Below are 18,495 nucleotides of genomic sequence, written 5' to 3' on the forward strand. Positions count from 1 at the left end.
GGTACTTGAGGGAGTACAAAGAAGAGCAACCAAACTGATAAAGGGAATGGAAAATCTCCCATATACTGACAGATTGAAGCAGTTGGGACTTTTCTCCCTGGAAAAGCGAAGACTTAGAGGAGACATGATAGAAACCTTCAAGATCCTGAAGGGCATAGAAAAAGTAGACAGGGACAGATTTTTTAAATTAAGGGGCACCACAAGCACAAGGGGGCATTGGGAGAAATTGAAAGGGGACAGGTTTAGAACAAACGCTAGGAAGTTCTTTTTCACTCAGAGGGTAGTGGACACATCGAACGCGCTTCCAGAGGCTGTTGTAGACAAGAAAACATTAAATGGTTTCAAAGAAGGTTTGGATAGATTCCTAGAAGAAAAAGGGATTGGGGGGTATAGATAGGTATAGACCATTGCTCAGGCAATGGGCCTGATGGGCCGCCGCGGGAGCGGACCGCTGAGCAGGATGGACCTATGGTCTGCCTCAGCGGAGGCAACTTCTTATGTTCTTATGTTCTTATAAGAGGAGGAGGAAAGGGAGAAGGGGCACTCCTGGACAAGGGAGGGGAAGGGGCTACTGCTGACAGGGGAGAAGGGGAAGGGATGAGAATTACTGTTGGATAAGGGGAGGAAGAAAAGGAGAAGGTACTGCTGGACAGGGGAGGAGGAACATTGGAAGGAAACAGCTGGCAGGGAGATTAGAGGAGGGGAAGGAGTCAGGATGGAATGGAGAGATCAGATGAGGGAAAGGGGAGAGACAGAGGAATGACAAAGTAGAAAGAGATTGATGCTGGGAAGGGGGATCAGATGAAAAATAAGGAAAGAGGGACAAAGATGCTAGATCTGGTGTAGGAGAGAGGGGCATAGAAACAACGCAGATACCATATGGAAGGGGGAGGGGTAGAGGGCAGACAGTGGATGGAAGAGGCAGATGCTGGATTGAAGAGACAGAGGGCAGACGCTGGATGGAAGAGAGTGAAAAGAAGATGAAAGCAGAAACCAGAGACGACAAAAGGTAGAAAAAAATAATTTTATTTCTATCTTGTGATTAGAATATATCAGATTTAAAATATGTATCCTGCTAGAGCTGATGTTAGACATAACTGGGGAGTGCAAAGCCCAGGCAGTGCGTCTTTAATCCAGCTGGCTTAGGGCTCTCTCTGACCAGGAGGCAGTTGCCCTAGTTCCACTCCCCTAACACCATTCCTGCCATGTGTGACTGTGGTATTCTGTTAGCATGATATTTGTGTAGCATTCTGTAATAATTTGGCTTATTCAGTTTTCTTGATAGTAGAGGGGATATATGTGAAGGGGAGGGGAGACGGGGGTTTTGTTGATCCTTGCCCTGTATTATTTATATTTATAAAATGACAATTGTACAGAATATTGTTTCTTTTTATACTTTAATAAAATATGTTCAATATAAAATCATAACTATTTGAGGCTTGTGCGGATGGGATCAGATGGTTAATGGGACCGAGCTCGCGGGGATGGGGCGGCAATGGGGTTTTAAAAAATTTCAGTCTTATTAGTTTGCCGGTCCACTAAATAATTATTTTATTTCCGCTGGTCCATAGGTGTAAAAAGGTTGAAGAACACTGCTCTAGAGGAAAGGAGGGACAGGGGAGATATGATTCAGACGTTCAAATACTTGAAGGGTATTAACGTAGAACAAAATCTTTTCCAGAGAAAGGAAAATGGTAAAACCAGAGGACATAATTTGAGGTTGAGGGGTGGTAGATTCAAAGGCAATATTAGGAAATTCTACTTTACGGAGAGGGTGGTGGATGCCTGGAATGTGCTCCCGAGAGAGGTGGTAGAGAGTAAAACTGTGACTGAGTTCAAAGAAGCGTGGGATGAACACAGAGGATCTAAATCAGAAAATAATATTAAATATTGAACTAAGGCCAGTACTGGGCAGACTTGCACGGTCTGTGTCTGTATATGGCCTTTTGTTGGGGGATGGACTGGAGAGGGCTTCAATGGCTGGGAGGGTTTAGATGGGCTGGAGTAGGTTTTAACAGAGATTTCAGCAGTACCAAGCACAGTACCGGGTAGAGCTTACGATTCTTGCCTAGAAATAGCTAAGAAGAAAAAATTTAAAAAATTTAAATTGAATCAGGTTGGGCAGACTGGATGGACCATTCGGGTCTTCATCTGCCGTCATCTACTATCTTACTAATAATTAACAGCAAAGGGATAATATAGGTTAGCATAAAGTCAGCTGGTTGTGCAGAATGCAGATCTGGGTCGTGAGTAGAGACAGAGCTATCTTCCATAGAAACTTTCAAAGAAATAGGTTTTCAGGCCTTTAAAGTTAAGTGATGGTACAAAACACAAGAAATTTGGTAAATTATTCCACAGTGAGGGTGTGATACTTAGCTTGGTGACTGTCTTTCCTGTGACAGAGATGGAGTCTCCCCTGTTTCAGAGTTACTACTACTTATCACTTAAATAGCGCTGAAAGGTGTACGCAGCGCTATACATTTTGACAGTTACAGTTAGTTTATTTGATATACCGCATTTCTTAACAATTGTAGTCAAATCAAGGCGGTTAACAAAGTCAAAAACAATGGGCATAAGATTAAAAAAAAACAAAACAAAACCCCAAAACAGGCACAGGGAAAGACTGATACTGTAAAGAAACTGGGACAAAAGGGTATTTATAGACAGCCCCTTCTCGGAAGAGCTTACATTCTAACTTGGATAGACAGACTTGACATACAGGGTTGGGGATGCAGAACCCACGGTGAGAGGAGTTAGGAGTCGAAAGCACTCTCAAAGAGGTGGACTTTTAACTTTTAAGCGTTAGAGCCTTTTCCCAGCGGTGACCGACTCTCTCCTCTCACAGGGGCCTCGGTTTCCACTTACCATTGTGTCTATCTCCTGCTCTAAGCTCTTTATTTCTTGCTTCTTTTGCTCCAGTATTTCTACCCTCGTCTTCTTCTCCTCCTCTCTCTCAAGCTCTGCCATGTCTTATAACCTATAGAAAATAAGACAGGACAGGAGGTTCCTTATATAGTATAGCACAAAAAGATCAGTGGGGTCCATCTAGTCTGCTCATTAATCTAGCTAGAATTGTACTTGCTGTGCTTTTGGAGTTCTACCTGTTTCTCTATGCAATTACTTACTTCTATGTCCTTGTCTGGGGTTGTACCTGTTTATGGGTTACCAGATGTCTGGGTTTCCCCAGACAGCTTTTCAAAACCCGGCACTTTGTCCTGGTTTTGAAAAGCCTCCTCAAATCGCGTCGGGCAGGGAGGAAGCCCTGTAGAAAGATTTATGGTGAACTTATCAGTTACATAAACAAATATGTGCCTGTTAGTTTTCTAGGGAAGACCATAATATCTCATCCAGGTTCAGCCTACTTACACGGTACCAGACCCAGGCTAATGAGAAATACTTTTATTATGAAAATAGAAAAATATAATTCATACATAAGCCAGCAGCAATAACTAATTATTGTTCACAAAATATCCGATTACACATATGAAACTCAGTACATAATTATTACAACACACTTGCTAAATAAATAAGTAAAACTAATTCTTACACTCTAAATAATTCCTTATAATAATAATTCCTGATTAGCAGCAAACTATTACAGATTATCACCAAGGTGCTTCACTTCTCCTTATCCTGAACCACAATAGGATTCATTTATCTAACCCCAGCTGATAAGATAATAGAATTCCGTATTCTCACCATCCAATTAGGCCTTGGCACAAAATCAGGTAAAAGGGAAGACGTCCTCTACTCAGCACTAAAGATAAGAATTCTTCTGGTACCGGAACAAGAGTTCATCAGCCACTGGAGAAGGTTTCCTTTATGTGCTGGAATCCAGATCTATTTAAAAGTCCGGTTCTCTCTCTCAGGCAGAGAGTCACAAGAGGTAACTTTTCAGATATTAATTATTATAAGATGTGCAGAGAATCCAATGTTAAGATGTAAGCTCCCTCACATCCCAACACAGAATAATATATAATTAGCATGTTTCACTTGGATCTCGTCAGATGACCTCCCCGGACCAATCCAGAAACAGAACTTAGATGAATAGCCTTTCTGTATAGAGTCTCGTACAGGCTGTGAGACAGAAGCGCCTTCGTTAGATAAGAAGTATATGAGCAATTCCTCCCCCAAAATTCACACAGGCTGAGCATGGAGGCATAGCTGGATGTCCTTGACTAGAATACAGTTCTGGTACATACCCAGAATGCATCAGGCAGAAACAGCAAAGGTGTATTCTTCTTTCTCTTCTTGCTAGGTTCAGGCTGGAATGATTTCTTGCAAACAATGGTTCAGGCTTGATGATGTCAGAGAGGCCTAACCTTCAGGTGCAAATAAGGAAACACCCCTTCAGCCCGCACATGTGTGAACATCATCATGTGGCATGCGCGCATGCACCAACTTCCTACCTGCCCGACAAGAGCAGGGGTGGAGCTAGGGCAGTCCCGGGAGCGGGATTGGGGTGTTACAGGATGGAGATGGGCAGAACTGGATGGGCCTGGGGGGTGGGTCTAGGGGTCTGGATTTTCTGATTGGAAAATCTGGCAACCCTATACCTGCTGCTCTGGGCAGGTAACACCCTTCTATGTCCCAGGGCTTGTACCTGCTGCTCATTGCAGGTTACACCGCTCTATGCCTTGTTTGATTCCTGAAGGTTGTTCGGGATTTGCTTCGATTGCATCCTCATGCTATAGGAATTCTCTATGTGACCCGGTCAACATTGTATATCTGGATTTTCAGAAGGCGTTTGACAAGGTCCAGCATGAACGACTACTTTGAAAAATTGCGAGCCAAGGAGTCGAGGGTGAACTACGTGGATTTAAACTGGTTGGCGGATAGGAAACAGAGAGTAGGGGGGTTCAATGGACAATACTCGGACTGGAAAAGCGTCACAAGTGGTGTGCCGCAGGGTTTGGTGCTTGGACCCGTGTTCTTCAACATATTTATAAACGACCTGGAAATTGGTACGACGAGCGAGGTGATTAAATTTGCAGACGATACAAAGTTATTCAGAGTAGTGAAGATGCAGAAGGATTGCGAAGACGTGACATAAACACGCTCAAGAAATGGGCTGCGACATGGCAAATGAGGTTTAACGTGGATAAATGTAAGGTGATTTATGTTGGTAACAAAAATCTTATACACGAATATAGGATGTCCGGTGCAGTACTCGGAGAGACCCCCCAGGAAAGAGACTTGGGAATACTGGTAGACAAGTCAATGAAGCTGTCCGCACAATGTGCGGCAACAGCAAAAAGGGCAAACAGAATGCTAGGAATGATTAAGAAGGGGATCACAAACAGATCAGAGAAGGTTATCATGCCTCTGTACCGGGCCGTGGTACGCCCCCACCTGGAATACTGTGTCCAGCACTTCTCGCTGTACATGAAGAAGGACACAGTACTACTCGAAAAGGTCCAGAGAAGAGTGACTAAAATGGTTAAGGGACTGGAGGAGTTACCGTACAGTGAGAGATTAGAGAAGCTGGGCCTCTTCTCCCTTGAAAAGAGGAGACTGAGAGGGGGCATGATCGAAACATTCAAGATAATGAAGAGAATAGACTTAGTAGATAAAGACAGGTTGTTCACCCTCTCCAAGGTAGAGAGAACAAGAGGGCGCACTCTATCCCCTTTTAACTTTAGATTCTGTACAAACGTAAGGAAGTTCTTCTTCACCCAGAGAGTGGTAGAAAACTGTTATAGGGGAAAACACCCTCCAGGGATTCAAGACAAAGTTAGATAAATTCCTGCTGAAACAGAACGTACGCAGGTAAGGCTAGACTCAGTTAGGGTACTGGTCTTTGACCTAAGGGCCGCTGCTGGAGCGGACTGCTGGGCACGAAGGACCACTGGTCTGACCCAGCAGCGGCAATTCTTATGTTCTTATGTTTATCTCACAGCTTTTTGAATTCCATCACTGGTTTTGTCCCCAACACCTTCACATCTCAGTGTTATGGTGTCTCTCCTGTGTGTATACATATATATATATGCTTTTTCAGCCTCCACATGCTGAGGAAAGTAAGATCCTACTTTCACCAAAAACATTTCGCCATCTTTGTACAATCCACTATTCTCTCCAAACTCGACTATTGTAATGCCATTTACTTATGCCTTACAAAAAAAAAGTCTTCACAGACTCCAGCTTATCCAAAATACCGCTGCCAAGCTGATCTTTGCAAAATGCAAATACGACCACGTCTCCCCACTACTCACCAATCTTCACTGGCTCCCAGTGCTTTCCAGAATTCACTTCAAATGCTCCTGTCTGGCCTTCAAGATCATTCACGGCATCCTTCCGCCCCTAATCCCACTATCTTTTAACGCCTCAAGGCCTGCTACCACCAGATCCGCCCACAAACATAAACTATCCTTCCCCTCTCTGCACGGTATTCTCCACGCGGGCAAACTGGGAAAGTCCCTCGTCTCCAAATTCACGGGCCTTTGGAACGATCTCACTATCCCGCTGCGGAACCTGGGCTCCCTCCAATTATTCCGCAAACAATTGAAAACCTAGCTCTTTCCTAACATATAATCATTTTTTTTCCCATCATAAGATCATTTTTATTTCTCCTATTTATATTCCTCCCACTCATATACTCTTGTAAATCTTTCTCCTTTCTTCTTATATTTTTAAACTTTGTAAACCGTGCCGAGCTCTACTTCCGTGGAGATGATGCGGTATATAAACCTAAGGCTTAGTTTAGTTAGTTTAGTTGAATCAAAAATGAAAGGCAAATGTTAAATTACGTGATAACCGGAACATAGCTAGTGAAATGCAACATATGTACTCACTCGTATACTGCCTGTTGAATAGTTCACCCACACACAGTGCAGCACTTGGCCTTTAGTCGTGTGGCAGCCACGAGGTCAGAAACATGGACGCTCCATTGCAGGATCGCACCATCAAAGAACGTGCAGTAGAGCGCTTTCTTTGGGCAGAGGGAGTGAAACCTGTGGAAATTCACCATTAGATATTGACTCAGTATGGACATTGCGCCATGCGTCAATGAAAGGTTTATGAATGGGTAAAAAGGTATACGGTAACCGAAGAAGGTCGTTCTTGTTGCCTATCAACTTCGTGCACACAAGAGCACATTGACAGGGTGGATGCCTTGGTTAGAGAAGACCGATGGATAACGGCATCTAAATTGGCTGCAAATTTGAATATCAGCTATGGATCTGCATTTGCCATAATGCGTGATGACTTGAGATACAGGAAAGTCTGCGCACAATGGGTTTTCCAAACAGCTTACTCATCTGCACAAGCAACAGCGTGCGGAGGTTGCGACCCAGTTCCTGAGACGGTATGAAGACGAACTGAGTATTCTGGAGAGAACTGGCACCGGCGACGATACATGGGCGCATCACTGCAACCCAGAGAGCGAAACACAAAGCACGATGAAGTAAAGGAAGCGGTGCTCACCCGGCTTCGGGCTAGGGAGCAGCCGAAAGACTTCACTGCAGGAATAAGAACATAAGAAGTTGCCCCCGCTGAGTCAGACCAGAGGTCCATCTTGCTCAGCGGTCCGCTCCCGCGGCGGCCCATCAGGCCTAGTGTCTGAACAGTGATCCCTGATTAATTTTATAACTTACCTCTAATCCCATCCCTATAATCTACCTCTACTCTTATCTGTACCCCTCAATCCCTTTGTCTTCCAAGTACCTATCCAAAGCTTCTTTGAACCCCTGTAGCGTGCTCCTGTGCGTTCCATGTATCCACCACCCTCTGTGTGAAAAAGAACTTCCTAGCGTTTGTTCTAAACTTCTCCCCTTTCAATTTCTCTGAGTGCCCCCTTGTACTTGTTGATCCCCTTAATTTGAAAAATCTGTCCCTGTCTATTTTTTCTATGCCCTTCATGATCTTGAAGGTTTCTATCATGTCTCCTCTAAGTCTCCGCTTTTCCAGGGAGAAAAGCCCTAGCCTTTTCAGTCTGTCAGTATATGAGAGGTCCTCCATACCCTTTATTAGCTTAGTTGCTCTTCTTTGAACTCTCTCAAGTACCTCCATGTCCTTCTTGAGGTATGGCGACCAGAATTGAACACAGTACTCCAGGTGCGGGCGCACCATAGCACGATACAGTGGCAGGATGACTTCCTTCTTTCTGGTCGTGATACCCTTCTTAATGATACCCAACATTTTGTTTGCTTTCCTTGAGGCTGTTGCACACTGCGCCGACGCCTTCAATGTTGTGTCTACCATCACTCCCAGGTCTCTTTCAAGGTCGCTCACCTCTAGCGCTGATCCCCCCATTTTGTAAGTGAACATTGGGGTTTTTTTCCCTATATGTACGACTTTGCACTTCCCCATGTTGAAACTCATTTGCCATTTTTTGGCCCATTCTTCCAGTGTTGTCAGATCTTTTTGGAGATCTTCACAGTCCTCCATGTTATTTACCTTGCGATATAGTTTGGTGTCATCCGCAAATTTAATAACCTCACATTTTGTTCCTGTCTCCAGGTCATTAATGAATATGTTGAAAAGTAGCGGTCCCAGCACCGACCCCTGTGGAACTCCGCTCATGACCCATTGCCAGTCTGAGTAATGGCCCTTTACTCCAACCCTCTAGCAGAGGTTAGTTGACAGTTTCAACAAGTGCGTCGTCTTGCATGGGGACTATGTGGAAAAGCGATATGTCCAATCGCTCACAGTTACTTCTATTAAAGCTGTTAAGTGTTATTTTGCCTTTTCTTTTTGATTTGCCCGCGCATATATCTAGAACTCTTTCATTTCGTTCTGTACATACTGGGACAGGAATCAGCCTAACTGAGAGAACCAATTTTTAGTTTGCCTTTAGCTCACACCATTTTCAGTAGTGGCTCAAGATAAGTCATGTTCCGCTCTTTCCTTGTCCCTTGAGGGCTTACAATCTTAACTTCGTACCTGAGGGAAGTGAGAGTTAATTAAGTGACTTGCCCAAGAAGCAGCAATGGGATTTGATCTGGCTGCTCCTTCCACTTACAGTATTTCACAGTAACCCTAGCCCCTCTCTATAATTAGACCACATGTTTATGCGAGCTCCGTGTCAAGGTACCCCCAGCCCTTGTCTCTATGCTGTGACAGCCTTGATTCACAGTAACCTCAGCCCCTAAGTGTTACTAGAACTCTTTGCTATGACAGCCCCCAGGTCATGGTAATCTTGGTCCTTGAATGCTACTAACTCTGGCCCCTGTATGAATACAGGACTGCACTATGACAGCCTCATGTATGTGCCTATCTATAGCTAGAACTTCTCTGTGACAGCCCAGGTAGGGTTACCAAATGACTCCAGAAAACGGAGGTTGGATTGAGACATCCGGGTTTTACTTCCACTGAAAGCGATGGAAGTAAAACCCGGATGTCTCAATCCGTCCTCCTTTTTCTGGAGCCATATGGTAACCCTAGAACCTGTATGCAGCTCAAACTCTGTTGCGAAATCCCAATGTTGTGGTAACTGACATGTACGTAACTAGAACTCTGCTGTCATTTCTCCATGTCATGGTGTGTAAATAAACACTAGCTTGTGCTCAGTTTAACAATTGTTTAGTAATATATAGATATATAAGAACAGTCTTAAAGGCAGACATAGTATGTTCTAAACCAGTGGTTCCTAACCCTGTCCTGGAGGACCACCAGACCTATCGGGTTTTCAGACTAGCCCTAATGAATATGCTTGAGAGAGATTTGCATATAATGGAAGTGGCAGGCATGCAAATCTGCTCCATGCATATTCATTAGGGCTAGCCTGAAAACCCGATTGGCCTGGTGGTCCTCCAGGACAGGGTTGGGAACCACTGTTCTAAACTCTGGACAAAAAACAGCCCTTTATATAGGGAATTTGGCGTCTTAAACATAAAGGGATCACATGAATACATAAAAATAGATTTATTATTACAGGTACATAGGTTAGTTTACTCTTCCATGATACTCTCCTTCACTCCTTTGACCATCAACAGCAGGGGTAGTGAACTCCGGTTCTCGAGAGCCGTATTCCAGGCGGGTTTTCAGGATTTCCCCAATGAATATGCATTGAAAGCAGTGCATGCAACTAGATCTCATGCATATTCATTGGGGAAATCCTGAAAACCCGACTGGAATACGGCTCTCTAGTACCGGAGTTCCTTACCCCTGATCTAGAGGCCCAGCTTTTCTTTGAACCTTTTCTAGTACCGCTAGAAAAGGTTCAAAGAAGAGCAACCAAGTTGATAAAGGGGATGGAACTCCTCTCGTATGAGGAAAGACTAAAAAGGTTAGGACTTTTCAGCTTGAAAAAGAGAAGGCTGAGGGGACATATGATTGAAGTCTACAAAATCCTGAGTGGCGTAGAATGGGTACAAGTGAATCGATTTTTCACTCCATCAAAAATTACAGACTAGGGGACACTCGATGAAATTGCAATAGGAGGAAATATTTTTTCAGTCAGAGAAAAGTTAAGCTCTGGAATGCGTTGCCAGAGGTTGTGGTAAAAGCAGATAGCGTAGCTGGTTCTAAGAAAGGTTTGGACAAATTCCTGGAGGAAAAGTCCATAGACTGTTATTAAGACATGGGGGAAGCCTCTGCTTGCCCTGGATCGGTAGCATGGAATGTTGCTACTCTTTGGGTTTTGGCCAGGTACTAGTGACCTGGATTGGCCACCGTGAGAACGGGCTACTAGGCTTGATGGACCATTGGTCTGACCCAGTAAGGCTATTCTTATGTTATAAACTGGTCACTACCCAAGATACAAGTGACTTATTATGTTTTTCCTCTCTAGAAGTGCAGTGAAATGCAGATTCAGCAAAGAGGTCATACTTAGTACATGCAGTTAAATGATCTTAATAGTTCCCAAAGAATCCTAACTAGAGATACATTAATAAGTATATTTCTTTTCAAGTAAAAAATTTGGATAAAGAAATACAAATCCAGAAAGAAGAAATAAAAATTATAAAGGAAGAGACAGTATCATTGAAATTAGATATTCTAGAAGAAAAGAAGAATTTAAAAACAATTACAGTGGTGCCTCACACAACGGACGCCTCGCACAGCGAACGCTGCGCACAACGAACTTCAGGTCTTGCTTCCCACAACGAACGTCGTTTCACATAACGAAGTCGCCCGAGCTGCATCGCTTAACTGCCCTCTCTCCGCCTGGCTCCCTGTGCAGTGGCGCTACATATTTTAAACCCCCCTGCCGCCGCTGCTGCATATTTTTAAGCCTCTGCCGCCACCGCATATTTTTAAACCTCCCCCCGCCGCCACATATTTTTTTAAAAAAGCCACCACTGCTGCAACTTTAATCTCACCCGCTCACTCGAACTGGTGGTCTAGCAAATTTCCCAGCCAGAAGCGCAGACAGAGATCAAGAGCAAGCCTTCTGTGCTACTGCCTGGGCCTGCGCTGATCTCTGAATGGCTGCAGTCAGCTCTCGCGGGACTCACAAGAACTAACTGCAGCCATTCGGAGATCGGCATGGGCCCACACAGGCGTGCAGAGGAATTGCTCCTGATCTCTGCGCTTCTGGCCTGTACGCCACTGGCTGGGAAAGATGGGAGGAATTAAAAAAGGTACTGGGGAGTATGTGGGGGGTGATTATAATACACAGCAAGGATCAACAAAACCCCTGTCTCCCCTCCCCTTCACATATATCCCCTCTATATCATGCTAACAGCTCTAACAAGATAAATTTATCTTTTTTTATGTCATCTTAGCATATTTTATGCTACAGAACGAATTATTTTTTTTAACATGTATTGTTATGGGAAAACGCGTTTCACATAACGAACTTTTCGCATAACAAACTTGCTCCTGGAACGAATTAAGTTCGTTGTGTGAGGCACCACTGTAAGAGTAATCAAGATCTATTTGTTAAAGATAATACAATTATGAAGAGAAAATTGGAAGCTTTAGAGAACAATATTTGGATTAATAATCTGCATTTAATTAATTTTCCTAAAGTATTATCAATTTCTCCACGAGATATGATAAAGCGGTACTTTCTGGAAATCCTTAAAATACCTGAAAATTCCTTACCACCTCTTACAAAGGTTTATTATTTACCTATAAGAAATCAGGATCCTCAAAAGAAAGAAGATGAAGGAATACCACAGAAAGAACCCTTGGACGTTTCCACTTTGTTAGAGCAATCAGATAGAGAACTGGCTATTCCAGCCACTCTCTTATTGACTGTGGCTTTGGCCCCAGACAAGGATTGGATTCTTAAACTTTTCTTTAAAAACAGAGCCAAGGACTTTCTGGGTCTCCATATTCAGATATTTCCTGATGTCTCGAGAGAGACTCAGAAGAGAAGAAGGGAATTTTTAATGTTAAAACCAGGAGTGACTCAGATAGGAGGGTCTTTTCTTTCTTAGGTACCCTTGTAAATGTGTCATAAGATACCGTTCCTTGAAATATGTATTCGTAGAACCAGCTCAATTGACTGCTTTCCTTTCTGCGAAACGTCTTGAGTCTGTAGAACCATCTGTACCCTTGCAATAATAATTAGCTCACTTTTCAGTAGCAGTTTAAGCTATTTTCCTTGTTAAAATATTTTTCTTTTCATTTAATTTCTACTCTTATCGTTAATCCTGGATCCTAATTTGAGGACTAATGTGTGATTAAGTTATGATGTTCATTTTCTTCTAATATTTTGATGTATTTTCAGATATGAGAGTAAATAATAATATTATTATGTTTTCTTGATCTCACTTTCTGTACAAGATGATATGCTTGATAAAAAATGTGTAAATTTTTATAAATAAATAATAATAAAAAAAAAATAAGTATATTTCTAAGGTGGAATATTTTCCAGTTCCACAGTGCCGTGGCAACTTTGACCTCTGTATGTAACTAGAACTTTGTGCTGTGACAGGTCTGCATCATAATAGCTGATTGTAGCTACTATACCTACTGCTATTTATCATTTCTATAGCACTGAAAAACAGACCCATCTTGCACCATGTATTAATCTCCTGCAACTGAACCTCCTGCCACTGAATGTATTAAGTATGTAACTATATAACCCATTCTGTATTATATATGTAATTCTGGAATTAAGTATTTGATTCTATAAAACTAACTAAAAGCGTATGCAGTGCTGTACAATCAACACGTACTAGAAGGTCCCCTGTTCAGAAGAGCTTACAAGCTAGAACTATTTGTCCTTTAAGAACACTGTATCATGCCCTTGAAAGTACTCGTGGAATGTGTTTAGAATTCTCCGATGTCATAAGAATGCATCACAATCCCACCTCACAAAGCTGCCAGCCACAATTTGGTTCTCCTGCAGGTAAGAACCCTCCTGGTGTAGATCCCTCAGAGAAAAAGTATTCTGTTGCTAATTTTGCAACCTTTTCTTCCTCCGATGTCACCCGGGAACAGGCTAATGATTAAATAAAGAATCCAGTTAAAGTTTCTTCTCGTGCGGGCTCCTCACTTCTTTGATGCACCCTCACATACACGGTCACCCCCAGCATCTGCTTTGGCTCAGTAACTCAGTAACAAAGTAGGATGATCCTGCTTACTATGTCATACCTTATCTAACAATGTGGCTCCCAGCAATGCTATTTCTGCTTGCCCTGTGCTGTTTCCCTTTTATGATCAGGAGGTTAATTAGGGAGGTTAACAAATTAAAAGGACTGTACATTAAACCAAGCAAAAATACAATAATAAAAAATGAAATAGCCTTAAATCGTTTCAACACATCTACAGGAAATACATAAAAATAGAAAAATACTGTCAAAAATACAAAAGTCATCAAACTGTAGAGAGATCATCAGACACCCATTGCATATTTTCTGGTGTGCTTTCTTTGTTCATATAGCACAAAGCGAGAAAACCAAAGAAAAAGGGAGGTCCAACTCTATCTGCAGTGAGAAAACCAACCAGGAACAAACAAACCAAAACTGCAGATATGTACAACAACGTAGGCAAAATTTATTGTGACAACCAAAAAATATATTAAAACCTTTTTACCAAACAGGGGACCCAACACGGTCCGTGTTTCGGACAACCTTCATCAGGGGTCCATGGTAGAAAAGGAAAGAAACAAATGTCACAAAAAATTGCAGTGGAAAAATTTGCAGTAAAAAAAAACGGACTGTATGTATCGCCGAGCGTCACAGAATATCGTGACTTTAGTGAGATTTCACGATATTCTGACGCTCGGCGATACATACAGTCCGTTTTTTTTACTGCAATTTTTTTCCACTGCAATTTTTTGTGACATTTGTTTCTTTCCTTTTCTACCATGGACCCCTGATGAAGGTTGTCTGAAACACGGACCGTGTTGGGTCCCCTGTTTGGTAAAAAGGTTTTAATATATTTTTTGGTTGTCACAATAAATTTTGCCTACGTTGTTGTACATATCTGCAGTTTTGGTTTGTTCTTTGTTCATATAGCTCCAAGCCATTAGAAACCCAGTCCAGCTTCAATCCCCTTGCTTCCATTTGCTTGGAATTCCAATTTATTTAAGCAAATCAGGACAGGAGCCATATTTCCAGAGATACATAACCAGGACTGGATTAGCCTGTCACTGATGATATGAAGTCTTAATTATGAGATGGATAATGCCCAAGAGGTCATTTTATTTTTGATGGAAAGCAAGTTCTACAGTAGTTATAACTGGGCAACAAAATAAGGTACCCAGATGCAGACACTGAAAGCAAAATCTATAATGGCATGTAAATTGTAGAGGCCAACTGAATTTTGCTTTTGGTTTCAATCTGGGTTACAGCGCTGAAACAGGCCCCAAATCCTTTTTTTATGCACGATTTTCATTTCAGCTAAAAGGTTATTTGAATTTTTGTCTGTGTTTTTGCTTTTGGTTGAAAGACCATATGTTTTCAGTGGAAGCCAAAAATCTATGCATTTGTCTCCCTCCCTCTTTCACCGCCCCAAGCAGGAGTAGCCCCTTTGTCTGGAACCCCGTTTGAGTGCCTCTCCCTACTCACAGCCCCCCCCCCCCATCTCCCCCCCTTGGCCTATCTTACAACCCCTACTGGTCTAGGAGTGTAGCTGGGGTAGGAACTATATCTATGACATCCTGTTTGTCTTGTCTGTTTAGAACAGTGGTTCCCAACCCTGTCCTAGAGGACCACCAGGCCAATCAGGTTTTCAGGCTAGCCCTAATGAATATGCATGAGAGAGATTTGCATATAATGGAAGTGGCAGGCATGCAAATCTGCTCCATGCATATTCATTAGGGCTAGCCTGAAAACCCGATTGGCCTGGTGGTCCTCCAGGACAAGGTTGGGAACCACTGGTTTAGATTGTAAGCTCTTTTGGGCAGGCACTGTCATTTTGTAACTGTACAGTGCTACGTACATCTGGTAGCACTACAGAAATAATAGTAGTAGAAGCGATCTTCATTTACTCCTTATTTTGGCTTTAGTCTCAAAATGGCTGCTGTGTCTGGAGCATCACTCTTGCCCTGACTATACTGTACACAGGGATTGTAAGATGGTCTTGAGAGAGGAAGGAGGAGAGAGGCTACTCTTTGCATTCTTTATTTGGTGAGGAGACTGCGATTGTAAGTAATGCAGTTATGATCTTTCATAATACTGTAGTTTATGTGCTCCAAATAGATGCTTTTGATACAAAATTTTAGTTGGAGTTGAAGTCTGTAAATTTGGAATGATATGCTCCTTAGGAATTAGCCTCTTTGGAGTTATGCCATCATCTGTCACTCCAAATGTGGTACAAGGTCAGCCATTGTAAAAACACCATGGCTTTTAGCTTCAGTTTTCATTAGCTGAAGTCCATGAGCATGAAGGTTATTTTCCTTGAAGGTAAAATATGATCTTTCATTATTTAAATTATTATATTCTGGGTTTAGCAGAGAGATGCAGACTGCAAGCTCTGACAATATCCAGCAAGCCTCACTAGTTCACATTCACACAACCAAACCTGAGTTTTCAATTTTGGTTTTGGCCGAAACCAAAACTGCAGCTGAAATTCATCATCTGGTGTTGGCCAAAAGCTTTCTGAAAGTTTCAGCTGAAACTGAAAAAAGCAATTTCCATCAGCCTCTAGAAACTTGACTTCTACACATCTACATTTGGTATGCCCACGTAAGCCACGTCAACAGCAAGCATAAATGTGTGTAAAGAAAAATTTTAGTGAAGCAATCACTTAGCTGTCTCCACAGAAGAGTCCCAGCACTGACTTCTGAGGAGACTGATAAGTGATCACTTCACTAAAAATTCTCTTTACAAAGGTCATATATTTAAAATTTTGGCCTACACTTTTGGGAACACATTTTGGACTTCTGAGAACATTCTTGGAGTCTTTTATATATGAACTAGTATTTTAGCCCGTTACATTAACGGGTGCTAGAATATATGTCTGTCTATCTTTCTTTCTGTGTCTCTCTCCCTCCCGCTGTCTTTCTTTCTGTCTGTCTCTCTCCCTGGCCCCCTTTGTCTGTCTGTCTTTCTGTGTCTCTCTCTGCCCCCGTGCCTTTCTTCTTTTCTTTCTGTCTCCCTTCCTCTCACTGTCTGGCTTTCTTTCTATCTGTCTGTCTCTCCCCCCCCTCCCCCGCCACTTCCCTGTGCAGCAGCCACAGCAGCATTCCGTCCCCCTCCATGTCCCTGTGTAGCAGCATTCCCTTCCCCTCCACTACTTCCCTGTACAGCAGCATTTAGATCCCCCCTTCCCTGTGCAGCAGCCACAGCAGCAGCATTCACACCACTTCCCTGTGCAGCAGCAGCGTTTCCCTAACCCCCCCTTTCCTTTCCCTCGGTCTTGCCTGCTCCCTTAGTCCCTTGCCGCCCCCACCCTTCCCTTCCCGCGGTCCGACAAACCTGCCGATTCCAGCAGCGTGTGCAGCACTCTACACACGCTGCTTCGGGGCCTTTTACTGCCCTGATTTACTCTGGCATGCCTCTGATGACATCATCAGAGACGCGGCAGAGCAAATCAGGGCAGTAAAAGGCCCCGAAGCAGCGTGTGTAGAGTGCTGCACACGCTGCTGGAATCAGCTGATTTGGAGTCGGGACCGCGGCATCCCTTTGCGGCTGGAGTGTTTTGGGCTTCCCTTCCTGCCCCGCGAGGTGTCGCTGCGGCTCCTCTCGATCCCACTACAGTCGGAAGCCTCCGACGCTGGTGAGAGGAGCCGACACGGAGAACAGGGAGTCCAGCGCTGGCGTCCAGTCCTGCCGGCGAGTTGTAGGTGCTGGGAAGTAAGGCTGGGGACTCGCGCATGCTAAATGTTCTGATGCTGCTCCGCCACTTATAGAATTCTAGGCGTTGGAGCATTTAGTACCCTGGGCGATGGTAAAAACCTCTATCATGGCTTAGTAAAAGAGGACCTTAGTAATGCAGCATGAGCGGACAAATACATATAGGTTAGGACTAATGAAACATGCAAAATTTGATTCTAAATTGTGACCTGTATATTATATACAATGTAAATTAATTGTTTTGTTAAATATTATCCATTCCATTTTAGAGTGATGATATGCCGCTAAAAATTTGTTGCAACTAAATCTCCCCTAAATTTATGACAGGCAGTTTGTCATCCTAAGAAAGACGCACATAAGGACATAATAATGCCAATTAATGCCACATCTTGGTATCTAGGAACATGATTTTCAGCCAAATTGGGCTAGTTTTGAATGCTGAAGGAAAAAAAAATTTTGGAGCTGGCAGATTGTGTGTGTGTGTGTTTGGCTACTTTCTTGCAGCATTTGCGGTTTCTTGTGCTGTATTCACTTGTTAACAAGCAGTGGTCTCAAACTCGCCGCCCACCAGGTACTATTTTGAGGCCCTCGGTATGTTTATCATAACCACAAAAGTAAAATAAAACAGTTTCTTGATCATATGTCTTTAGCTATAAATGACAATATTATTATTAAGACTTAGCCAAAAGGAAAGATTTATAAACTATAGAGTTTTACCTCATGCAAAATTGTCATTTCTTTAATAAGACATTAACTTTTTTTTTTTTTTTTTCTGAGGCCCTCCAAGTACCTACAAATCCAAAATGTGGCCCTGCAAAGAATTTGGGTTTGAAACCACTGTAAACAAGTGTACTACTGTTCCAGCAGGCTTTTCTCTGTGCATTCTAAGCCTCGTTCTGAGGCTCCAATAGCTTCTCTCGTTGCGTTGCATACCTCATTCAGGACCGCCAATAGCTTCTCTCCTTGTAGTCGAAGCCTCATCCTGGTGCTTTTACGGCGTCTATCAGGATGTTGTCGGGTAGGCAAGTTTTTCCTAGAGCAAAGCGAGGCCATGCAAGCGCACAACAAGTCCGAATATATATTCCCCTTCTAAGCATGCCAAGAAACTAGTTTTCCCTGGAGTCCATGTTCAACAACAAAATATGTTCAGGTCAGGTGCTCTGTAAAGCCTTTGCGGCTTTGTCCTAAGGCAAACTACAATTCCCGGCATGCTCAATGTGAACATGGCCTCAGGCCTTGTGTACGTAACGTATCCGTCGCCTTCCGTTATCCTTGGGGGGAAAACAAGATACCGGGCATGCTCAATGTACGTATCCGTTACTTTCCGTTATTCTTGAGGAAAAACAAGAATACCCAGTATGCC

General features: G+C 43.0%; 1 protein-coding gene across 7 annotated transcripts in view; it reads right to left on the reverse strand.

The window, feature by feature from the left end:
- LOC117346827 overlaps positions 1-18,402 on the reverse strand; it is a 60,938-nt gene extending 42,536 nt beyond the window's left edge. For 6 of the 7 annotated variants that reach the window (XM_033916964.1, XM_033916965.1, XM_033916966.1 and 3 more), the window contains exons 1-2: positions 18,066-18,402; positions 2,866-2,977 (exon numbers count right to left, since the gene is read on the reverse strand). In XM_033916964.1, coding sequence (XP_033772855.1) covers positions 2,866-2,967 — 102 coding nt within the window. In that variant the 5' untranslated portion in view covers positions 2,968-2,977; positions 18,066-18,402. Of the gene's footprint in view, positions 1-2,865; positions 2,978-13,202; positions 13,335-18,065 lie in introns of those variants that run through there. The other variant, XM_033916962.1, reaches the window with a different exon arrangement.
- Positions 18,403-18,495: the final 93 nt, after the last annotated feature.

This window comes from Geotrypetes seraphini, chromosome 12 (genome assembly GCF_902459505.1).
Source record: "Geotrypetes seraphini chromosome 12, aGeoSer1.1, whole genome shotgun sequence".
NCBI lineage: Eukaryota > Metazoa > Chordata > Amphibia > Gymnophiona > Dermophiidae > Geotrypetes > Geotrypetes seraphini.